Here is a 12,139-nt window from a genome sequence, read left to right on the forward strand (position 1 = left end):
TTTCCTCCTGGTCTCCTGGACACACATCAACCTTCCTCCTCCTCTTCATCATGTCCACCGGCTCTCTAGCTTTTCCCGTCATCCTCCCAACATTCAGAGTCTCTACTCTCAGTCCTGAACTCTTCCATTCCCTCTTCCCCCCCTTCTTCTGATGCGGCCGTTTTCTTCCTCCTCTTCTTCGTCTTGGACCCACAGTGATCCAATGTCCAGCAGCATCCCATGGGTTAATAAACAGTCAATGTTCTATGCCGGACGCCATTCCTGACAACTCTCTGCATTTATCCCGGCTTGGGACCGACTCAAGGGAGAAACTGGCAATGCTACGTTAGCTGCTGCTAACTGCACTACCCTACTACCCATGAGGCTGTCTCTCATTTCCCATTTTTCTTCAGGTGGGAAACCCAGATAAAATTGCATTCATCAAAATAATGGCAACCAATTTTAAGATAAAGATGCCACAGGCTATTGATGAGGAGTGGAAAAGTTATAATATCCTCGATTATCTCTGGAGTTACACCCCTCCTCAACAATTTGACCCCCTGTTGGTGCAATGTCGCTTTGGATAGATTTAATAAGCAGCATCATGAACGGGACGTTTGCTTGTCTGACAGACAATCTGCAGATGAAGAAATCTAAAAAGTCACTGTCCTTCCGTGGCCCTGCCACCGTTACACCATCGGTCTGCGGGAAACTCCGCAGGAGAATGATCAGCGACATGAAACCATGAGAGGAGAGCGACCTGGAGATCGCCGGTTAATGCCATGATTAATGCACCAAGTCACGGACTAGAAGCAGACGTGTTTGTTTCAGTGGATGAAATGAAGTAGCGAAACGCACCAACATTTCTACAATGAAGGCGGAGCTCCGCTACTTCTGCCAGTCACTGTCCTCAGGAGATGAGATGTTATAAACACAAACATATCAGACATGATCACATCACTTCAACATCAGTGAGTCTCAAAGTCTCCAAGTGAGTCTCAAATCGTGTAGAACAAGGTTGACATTTATTAGAGGAGTTTGAAGTTGTTCAAACTACCTTGACAAACTGTGCATTTATCCATTTGGTGAAGGTTTTCTTCTGTACAGTGTCATGTTCATCTGGAACAGAGAGAGAAGAAGATTGTTAGAAAGGTCAGTAGGTTCATCAGAAACTGGGCATGAGTTAGAATTCTTCTGCACAGATTTATTTCAAGAATCAATTTGCCAAATTCTGTCAGACTGACATGCTGGTAAATGATTACCATTAGAGGCTAAAAATAATTGTGATCAATGTGACTGAATCACCAGAAAATACCAGGAACAAAATGTAGGCAGGAATGAATACAGATAACAGGGTAGGTTCGCTGGCAAAGGTCAAACAGAGGTCATATGATGACCTGTATGCAGGTTAGATAGTAAAGAGGGAGAGAAGGATCTGAACAGACAGAGTGATGAAGAGTAGAGACAGGAAGGATGCTCAGCATGTTAGAGTGATGAAGAGTAGAGACAGGAAGGATGTTCAGCATGTTAGAGTGATGAAGAGTAGAGACAGGAAGGATGTTCAACATGTTAGAGTGATGAAGAGTAGAGGCAGGAAGGATGTTCAGCATGTTAGAGTGATGAAGAGTAGAGACAGGAAGGATGTTCAGCATGTCAGAGTGATGAAGAGTAGAGACAGGAAGGATGTTCAGCATGTTAGTGATGAAGAGTAGAGACAGGAAGGATGTTCAGCATGTTAGTGATGAAGAGTAGAGACAGGAAGGATGTTCAGCATGTTAGAGTGATGAAGAGTAGAGACAGGAAGGATGTTCAGCATGTTAGTGATGAAGAGTAGAGACAGGAAGGATGTCCAGAATGTTAGAGTGATGAAGAGTAGAGACAGGAAGGATGTTCAGCATGTTAGAGTGATGAAGAGTAGAGACAGGAAGGATGTTCAGCATGTTAGAGTGATGAAGAGTAGAGACAGGAAGGATGTTCAGCATGTTAGAGTGATGAAGAGTAGAGACAGGAAGGATGTTCAGCGTGTTAGAGTGATGAAGAGTAGAGACAGGAAGGATGTCCAGAATGTTAGAGTGATGAAGAGTAGAGACAGGAAGGATGTTCAGCATGTTAGAGTGATGAAGAGGAGAGACAGGAAGGATGTTCAGCATGTTAGTGATGAAGAGTAGAGACAGGAAGGATGTTCAGCATGTTAGAGTGATGAAGAGTAGAGGCAGGAAGGATGTTCAGCATGTTAGAGTGATGAAGAGTAGAGACAGGAAGGATGTTCAGCATGTCAGAGTGATGAAGAGTAGAGACAGGAAGGATGTTCAGCATGTTAGAGTGATGAAGAGTAGAGACAGGAAGGATGTTCAGCATGTTAGAGTGATGAAGAGTAGAGACAGGAAGGATGTTCAGCATGTTAGTGATGAAGAGTAGAGACAGGAAGGATGTTCAGCATGTTAGAGTGATGAAGAGTAGAGACAGGAAGGATGTTCAGCATGTTAGAGTGATGAAGAGTAGAGACAGGAAGGATGTTCAGCATGTTAGAGTGATGAAGAGTAGAGACAGGAAGGATGTTCAGCATGTTAGAGTGATGAAGAGTAGAGACAGGAAGGATGTTCAGCATGTTAGAGTGATGAAGAGTAGAGACAGGAAGGATGTTCAGCATGTTAGAGTGATGAAGAGTAGAGACAGAAAGGATGTTCAGCATGTTAGAGTGATGAAGAGTAGAGACAGGAAGGATGTTCAGCATGTTAGAGTGATGAAGAGTAGAGACAGGAAGGATGTTCAGCATGTTAGAGTGATGAAGAGTAGAGACAGGAAGGATGTTCAGCATGTTAGTGATGAAGAGTAGAGATGAAGGTGTTGTCAGAGACCAGCATTTAGAGGAATTAATGAATGAGGAAGATGAGAGAGCAAACGGTAACTAAACGGTTCGGCTTCAGGTTCGGATTCGGATTCAGACGAATGTCGTGAGCCTGATCCGGATTCGTCAGACGAGCGGTTGCCGTGTGGATCACCGAGGAGCAGCCGTTGTACAGTTGATATATTCTTTGTAAATTACTACATGAAGAGTTCCTTCTCTGTGTTGTTGATGTTGTGTTCTAGCAGTAAACAACTGTTGAGATGTTTGAGGTGTCAATAAAACAAAAGATATTCGACTCAAAGTCAGGAATCAGAGAAATTCTTTATTTAGCAGATTTAACCTTTTCTCCATTTTCTTTTGGAAACTGGTGATTTTGGTGAATCCTGCCTCTTTTCAAAGGCCAATATGTCTTGAACAAAGAACGCTAGGAACAAAGAACACTAGGAACAAAGAACGCTAGGAACAAAGAACGCTAGGAACAAAGAACGCTAGGAACAAAGAACGCTAGGAACAAAGAACGCTAGGAACAAAGAACGCTAGGAACAAAGAACGCTAGGAACAAAGAACGCTAGGAACACAGAACGCTAGGAACAAAGAACGCTAGGAACACAGAACGCTAGGAACACAGAACGCTAGGAACAAAGAACGCTAGGAACAAAGAACGCTAGGAACACAGAACGCTAGGAACACAGAACGCTAGGAACAAAGAACGCTAGGAACACAGAACGCTAGGAACAAAGAACGCTAGGAACAAAGAACGCTAGGAACACAGAACGCTAGGAACAAAGAACGCTAGGAACACAGAACGCTAGGAACAAAGAACGCTAGGAACACAGAACGCTAGGAACAAAGAACGCTAGGAACACAGAACGCTAGGAACAAAGAACGCTAGGAACACAGAACGCTAGGAACACAGAACGCTAGGAACACAGAACGCTAGGAACACAGAACGCTAGGAACACAGAACGCTAGGAACACAGAACGCTAGGAACACACTTGTTTTTCCAGCCTTTTCATTTGGCACGGTACCTGATGTGATGTGCAGAAACAGCTGGTGAACGGCTGGCACTAACTGAGTGAAGGGAAGTTGTACCTTGTTTTTACTCAGTTTTAGCAGTTTAGCGACCTTTGACTCAGGTACCTGTAATAAAGGGACAGGTGGGCCAAACCAGACAGATTCTAGATGCCGCCGGTCGGGAGAGGACACTTGACATTATTGGCTGATACTGATATCAGACCATACAGCTACTGGCAAAATAAAATGATATTAAGAACAAGAGCATGACTTTTCAAATCACCATATTAAATGCAATTATATTTAAATGGTTTTATCAACATTGTTAGTGTTTTCAATCAAAGTTATCAATATTCATATTTCTATTCATGTTTTTTAAACTGGGTTACATACAGTTTAGAGACAGTGTCTCTGAGGAATGGACAGGAGGCGGAGCTAGAAGTGGAGGAGATGAAGATGCTGAGGTTCTCCTTGGGAGTGACCAGGTTGGACAGGATTAGAAATGAGACAATAAGAGGGACAGTGAAGGTTAGACGTTTTGGAGACAAGGTCAGAGAGACCAGACTTTGATGGTTTGGACATGTCCAGAGGAGAGACAGGGACTATATCGGTAGAAGGATGCTGAGGATGGAACTGCCAGGGAACAGGACTAGAGGACAACCCAGGAGAAGAGACATGGACGTAGTGAGGGAGGACATGAGAGTGGCTGGTGTTGGGGAGGACGATGCAAAGGACAGAGCTAGAGGACGACCCAGGAGAAGAGACATGGACGTAGTGAGGGAGGACGATGCAAAGGACAGGGTGAAGCGGAGAATGCTGGGTTGGTGTGGCAACCCCTCACGTACAGAAGTACCGTAATTGCTGAACTATTATGCGCACCTGTGAAAAAGCCGCACCCACTGAATTAAAAAAAATATATATTTTGTACTAAAATAAGCCGCACATATTCGTAAGCCACAAGTGCAATCAGATCCGTAACTTCGGGATAAGGATTGGCTCTAAGGGCTGGGTCGGTCGGGCTGGGGTGCGAAGCGGGGCTGGGCTCGAGCCGCGGCTGGGGGAGCAGTCGCCCCGTCGCCCTCCCCTCTCCGCCCGTCGGAGGCTGCGCGGTGCGCGCGCCCGCCTGGCGGGGTGTCCCCGTCCCCCTTGCCCCCGTGCCCCTCATCCTCCGTCCGCAGGAGCGCGGTGCGGCAGGGGTGGGGACGCCCGGGAGGTCGAGGGGGTGCGTTCCTTCCCCGCTACGCGGCGCGTCCGACGCCGCGTAGCGGATGGCGGACAGGCGGCGGGGGACCGGGTACGGCGGTCCGGCGGCGGCGACTCTGGACGAGCGCCGGGCGCTTCTCGCGGATCTCCCCAGCTACGCGCAAGCGGGGCTTTCCCTCCGGGCGGGCGGGCGTTAATTTTGTAACGAAAATAAATAGGCTTTAATGAAACACGGCTCGTAACGAAAGTGGGAAAATATACGTAAATTTGCCGCGTCGTTGCATAAACCGCAAGGTTCAAAATATTGGAAAAAAGTAGCGGCTTGTACACCGGGAATTACGGTAGTAATAAATCAGATCGCAGCTCTGAAGCATTCCACTGGTCCCTGATTACAAACTGGACACATCTTTCACATTCTCCTCCTTTGTCACTCCCTCTCCCTCTCCCCCTCTCTCTCTCTCTCTCCCTCTCTCTCTCTCTCTCTCTCTCTCTCTCTCTGCTGCAGAGCCTGGTTCCTGTCATGATCACAGCTCATACGGAGCCTTTGGAATTCCCTCATTCAATAAGGCCCTTCCATATTCAACTGGAATAATATCACAAGATTCATTCTGAAAGCATAAATTCCAGTCTCATAGATTAAGACTGCGGGAGTTTGGAGTCCGTCTGTGGAGCAGCGGTGGAGAAACTGGGGGACATAAACCTAAGTGATGTCATCTTAATCATGGCTACAGTTCCTTCCTAAAATGACAATCAAAATCAGCAGATCCGTAGATGACAACATGATTCCACCGGAATCACCTAAAGCAGGGGTCCCCAACCACCGGGCCGCGGCCTGGTACCGGGCATAACAGGAACGATCGGTTCTGTTTTAATGGAAAGTCCTAAGCGGAGGTCTGCAGTCTTTACACCCTTATCTGAGGATGTCCTCTGAGCCCCTAACGGGAGGATCCCTGTGGGCAAATGTCCCCTGGGCAGTCCCTCACACATCACCACAGGACGATACACCTGATGCACGCCTGCTCTCCCCTCAGTCCATCCTCTGTTCCTCATCCCAACACAGGAATGTCCTGCTGCTGAAGGTGTGTGCGTGTCATAAGGTATCAATACACAATTACCCATGTCCACTCCTGTCAGCTATTGACTATTTACATCTGCCCCCACTTAAGTGATGATGAGCTCATCATAAAAAGCTCAAACATGACATGAGGCACTTTAACTTTAACATGTTAGTTGTTCCTTTAAGCCGATAACTGTACCGTATTTTTCGGACTATAAAGGCGCTATATCAACGAACGGTTCTATTTTCATCTATAAGGCACAGAATCAACGAGACATACCGTTGATTCATTAATGCTGGATTCTCTCGCCGCTGCTCTATTCCCATGTTCTACTGCGGGACCGACAGCCTTGAGTTGGAACTCTGCTTCGTCAGCATGTCTCTTAACAAAAGGCATTTTGCGGTCCTTATACACACCATAATATTATGCTGAAACACAGTACCGGAGGCTCCTGAGTGACTACGATAGCCGTAATGCTCCAACAATCCATCAGGCGGTGCGGCTTCGTAGCTTACGAAAGTCGTACTAAAACATTTTGACAGATTCTTGAGCGCTGTGCACCACATAAAATCGGTTCGGTCAGGAAACAAATACATAAGGTGCCCTGGGTTATAAGGAGCACTGTCAATATTTGAGAAAATTTAAGGATTTTAAGTGCGCCTTATGGTCCGAAAAAGTTTTATTCTTTCAGCAGGTGCCATTCATACCCTTTATTCTAAATGTTATTTTATTTACATTTTATTATATATTATAAAGGATCGGACGGTACGTAGATACTTTATACCGTAATTGTACCTTACAAATGGGTCGCAGATCCATTCTTTTGCAGTCCGTCGATCTTTCGTGGTCGGGAAGTACCGCTCAAACTCTTCGATCTGCACAAACTGACCTATCACGTGACCGAGACCGAGCTGTATTATTATTATTATTATTAAGAGGCACAGACGCATGCAGTCGTTTGTGCGTCATTACGCACAGAAGTCACTTTTCAAAATAAAACAATTCAGACTGATGATCAATAAAAAAACTCAAACGTTCTGTGCGGCCCGGTAACAAATGCCTCACGGAGCGGTACCGGGCCGCGGCCCGGTGGTTGGGGACCACTGAATTACACGATATATGGCTCTGACTGGCAGAGCCAGAATCCAACCTCCAGTGTTGGATTCGATCCAGCCCTTACCAGCACCTGACCAATAAACAGGCCACACCTCCTTTACCAGCACCTGACCGATAAACAGGCCACACCTCCTTTACCAGCACCTGACCGATAAACAGGCCACACCTCCTTTACCAGCACCTGACCGATAAACAGGCCACACCTCCACACGAGCCTGGATTGCTGGTGTGCGGCCATGACGGAGCCCTCACTTTACAATAAGCCTTTCTTCAATAAGGATTTACACACATATACGATGTTACATATTACAGCTTGAACACACCCTAAGTGACCTGCAGTCAGCACACAGACACACAAACCATGCACTCGTTTTCTCAATGCAGTACGTGCACACAAGCATGCGTGTGTTGGTTCACAGAATGACAACACTTGTCCTTTGTTCACAACTTTGTGTGAACACAAGAGTTCCAGGAAAAAACAAAACAAAACAGCAACAGCAGAATGAACACAAACGCGGCGAAAATGACCATGGTCTATCAGACAAGTGCATTTTGGCCGTCTGCTCCAATTACTCTGACCTGGTGGTGACCAACATCACACAAACAAGAACTCGGCTGACACCACTCCCAAATGGTAACAATGGTAACACACATGTTCCTAACCCTAACCCTAACCCCATAGAGGCCAGCTGGGAACACAGAGCTGACACATAAAATACACAACCCCCACCTAAAGGCAAACCCCTCCCTCACACAAGTGACAAGACCAGGAGAGGGGTCAAAGGGTGGGCGGTGCTGAGGTAAAAATCAAACAAACCATCAGGGTTTCCACGGCAGCATCACACAGTAAACATGAGCGCTGGGAGTCTGGACAAATAAGGATATTCACAAAGTTTAGCCACACCAGTGAGCTAAACTACGAGTTTCAGGAATCCGTGTACTTCACTGCTGATGATATACGAGTGAAAGCTCATGTCTTGCTTATGAAACCACCATCAAGCAGAGGTTGCACTCCAGGGTCCAGGGTGAACTCCACCTTGATGGGAAGGAGCGAGTCCTTTCAGCACAGCGCCACCCACAGCCGACTGGGGGGGTCGGACTCATTCAGTCCCACAACAATCACACAGATACGTGTGGACTTCAGAGTCTTCTCATCAAACACACGTCTCAACTGAATCCTGCTCACGGTTTGATTGCAGAGATGACTTATACTTTATCTCTCTGGGTTGGGAGGAATGCTCAGAATTCCTATAATTTCCCCGGCATTCCTCCCTCCTCCCTCCCCTTCCAGTGGTCACTTGTCTCAGCATGTCCCGCTGGCACAGCTTTGTTGACACTCTCTCCTCACTAAGATCAGGGAATTTGTAAACCAAATACTTTGCGCGTCCGAAAATATTACCCCATAATCTCTATTTAGGAGTTTGAAAAACACATCTGCGTTGTCCATCGGTACATGCAGTGGTATAATGAGAGGTGAGGAGTAACTGGGGGGGTGAACCGGAACTTAATTACCATATTTTCTGGACTATACGTCGCTCCTGATTATAAGTCGCATTAGTCAATTAATGCTTCATAAAGAAGAAGAAAAACATAAATCAGTCGCACCGGACTATAAGTTGCACTTATTGGGAAATGTATTTTGCACAACAAGCAAAAACAAAACACATTAAGCACACGGGATTTGTTATGTATGCTTCACGTAGAATACACAACAAAATGGATAGGTGTCCGGTCTGTTAACCAAACACACAAACAGTAATTCAGCTACACAATAGGACACAGAACATACTTGGGAGGCGGAATAGGCAGAATTAGCACAAAAAGCTTGAGAGTTCAACCAGCAGGTTTACCAAACTCCCGATCCCATTCTATCACTGAATGCATTCAATTCTTCATCCTCAGAGTCACCTCTGAACAATTCCGCCAACTCCGGAGGAAGATGAAGCACCGTCTCCTCGTCGCCATCGGTTTCAGTTTCCAAAAATCCCCCCCTAACACCCAGTTACCCTCATGCCCCATTACCCCTTTCATGGTCTTATTTCATGATAACATTGTATAATGTGTAAATATGTACTGTAAACATTCAAAATAGTAGCAAAGGTTATATTTAATCCATTTTATTAAATTGCTGGAAAAAGCATGCCTATATAAATGGTGATAGCCGATTTGATGGCATTTTGCACTGTCATGGATCGAAGCAGCATGTTGTCAACAGCTTATTGAATGTTCTTTGCCATTCGCATCGACTCTGCTATGCGCTCTGTTTTTAAGGGGATAACTGGGGGTTCACTGTTCATATTTTAATATACATTAGTCGCATCTGAGTATAAGTCACAGAACCAGCCAAACTAAAGTGTGATTTACGGTAAGTTAAAGCAGGCAAATGGTGAGCGCCGAGATGAGTCAGACGTGGCAATGCTGAACATTTGTAGACCTCAATCCAAAGAATTTAAATATCTATTCAAAATTTAAATAACAAAATCACATTGTTAAATCAGCGCCATCAAAATATTCAGAATGTCTATACGAACAGTATAAATAATATCAGATTTAATGTGTCTACGTGAGATGAATGACACTCATAAACAAGTTAATAAACACTTTGATCAGATGAGTAGAAAATAATACTGTCAGCAGCATTCACCACCTGCGCCATGAGTCTAGCACACCTTGTGGTGCACCTATCCACCACCGACCCATGTGTCGCACTCCAGTTAAAAGTTCCTACCTCTGAGTTTGAGTCCGCGTTCTGCCATCATTTCCATCAGCGGCCACAATACTAAACCAAAAGGAAAGCGCAAGAAGAAAAGACGGATTTCGACATTCCTGCTTCCTCCTCTGTTACTCCTCTGTTACTCCTCGACCAGCAAGGGAGGACAAGACCAGGAGATTGTTGCACAACAAGGAGGAGAAGGAAGAATGCACGCTGTCAGTGATGGAAGACAGACCAGGGCAGAGAAGGACAGGACAGGACAAGGTGGAGGTGGGGAGTCATAAAGCATCATGGGAGGAGGGGGACTGATAATACACGCACACACACACAATGCTAGGCACTGACTAGCCCCTCATGCAATAGGCCAGGATGATGAGAGAAAACAGGCTTATCGTCCAGAAATCACAACGCATGACTCCAGTGGGGGCTGTGGTGAAGCACCGACTCCCTGTTCACACACAGGCCCACCATCCAGACATTCACCCCACCCCCTCATGCATATTACATTACACTTTGCCTTACATGGAGAATTTCAGCCTCAAACACACTGTAGCTGCCGCGGGTCCGAAAATAGTCCAAAGTACAAGAGATGAACTCACCAATAAGGAACGGGTTGCACAAAGACGTCAGGGTCAGATTATTGGGAATAAAATGTGATGCAACGAGAGACTTGCAAGACCCAAACGTTCCCAATTCACTGTTCAGCATTTAGTTTTCTATCGACACAAACTAAGTGAGAAACAGGTCCATCGTTTCGTCAGCAAGCACCCTAAGACGACAACTGTGAGACATTCTAGTCATGATCACAGCAACCAGAAACAGCAGGGATCACTTCGGAAGTTACTTTCTTGCAAAGCAACTAAAGATGAGCTCAGCCACTTACCCACATCCCTGTTAGGAGACTTTCCCTTCCTCCTGACAAAGTGACGCCTTCTCCACTTACTCAAACTCATGACGAAAAACAAGGTTTTTCATGAAAAAGAAACCAGAAACAAATCCGGAACAGGAAGAGAAGGCGGTGGTGCTGATGAACGAGAGCAAGACCGGAAGAGAGAATGAGGAAGTAGAGGTGTGAGAGCATTCACCAACTACCCGGTTTGCTCATTTGGTTTTTGGATGCTGGGCCAGCTTGTCAGATGTGGAATCCCACACAATCGCAGGACACACAGACACACACTTAACTCAACACTCTCTTTGTTGCTTTATAAACAACATAACTCTGCAGTGAACTGCCCCCCTGTCCATTTGCTCATTGACACACTGTATTTAGTCAATGAGGAGCAACAGAGGAAGCAACTCTATTCCCCATACAGAGCGAGAGGAGAGGAAGGAAACGAGAGAAAGTGAATTACCCTGACTGTTGTTCTCTCTTCCTTTTTCCTTCACAAAGGGAAAGTGGGGAAGGAATACTGACCCGGGCTGCCCGTGGCCAGCTTTCATGAGCTGAGTGAATTAATTCCTGTTCCCTCCATAGAGAGCTGCAGCAGCTGGTCGGTTTACAAGTCAGAGGAATGAACTGGGTTGGGTGAGGCTGGAGGAACCCAGCAGCAAAAGGGACTTTCCACTGCATCAGCCATGACTCCAGAAACTGGCGTCCCCCTCCATCACTGGCTCTGCCCACCACCCTGAGAGCATCCACCATGGAGCTGCCTTAATGAAGCCAAGCGAGTGCATACGCATTCGGGTTGGCAGCGCAAATATATATTCATATATTGAGACGTTTTATTACCTTCTGGCCGTCCATTTAGCATTTTGGGGACTGGAAACATGAGTTTCTGAACAAGAGCTCCAGAGTGTAAACCTTTGAAAACAGCACTGCATCATTGTCATGAAAATATAGAAGACGCAAATCTGACTGAGAACGATGACAACACAGCGCTGCTTCACAAATGCCAGCCTTATTCAGATATAGACCACAAACAACCGTGGCAAGCACAACAGTTAGAATACATCATTGTTCGGGCCATTACGACTCCACCGTAGAGTTACAGAAGCACTATCATTTTATTCTGCGCTGTTGAGTTCATTGAGTTAAAACGCCAACTATTTCCTTGTCATCTACACTAGAGAAATGTTGTTTAGTTTAGTTAGTATTTGTGGATGTATGGGTACGAGGACCATTTTGGAAATGATGATGTATGAATGCAGAAGGTTATGAAGATGCAAAGAAAAACATCTTTATTTGCAGCAGAAACTGTTAAGTGACG

The 12,139-nt window shown here is 45.8% G+C and overlaps 1 protein-coding gene across 1 annotated transcript in view; it reads right to left on the reverse strand.

Moving 5' to 3' along the window:
• The window catches only part of LOC137909688 (utrophin-like), a 43,420-nt gene that overhangs the window by 20,298 nt on the left and 10,983 nt on the right, over positions 1-12,139 (reverse strand). Inside the window, exon 3 of the mRNA XM_068754149.1 lies at positions 1,037-1,098. Coding sequence (XP_068610250.1) covers positions 1,037-1,098 — 62 coding nt within the window. The remainder of the gene's footprint in view (positions 1-1,036; positions 1,099-12,139) is intronic.

The sequence above is a fragment of the Brachionichthys hirsutus genome, chromosome 20 (genome assembly GCF_040956055.1).
Source record: "Brachionichthys hirsutus isolate HB-005 chromosome 20, CSIRO-AGI_Bhir_v1, whole genome shotgun sequence".
NCBI classification, from domain to species: Eukaryota; Metazoa; Chordata; class Actinopteri; order Lophiiformes; family Brachionichthyidae; genus Brachionichthys; species Brachionichthys hirsutus.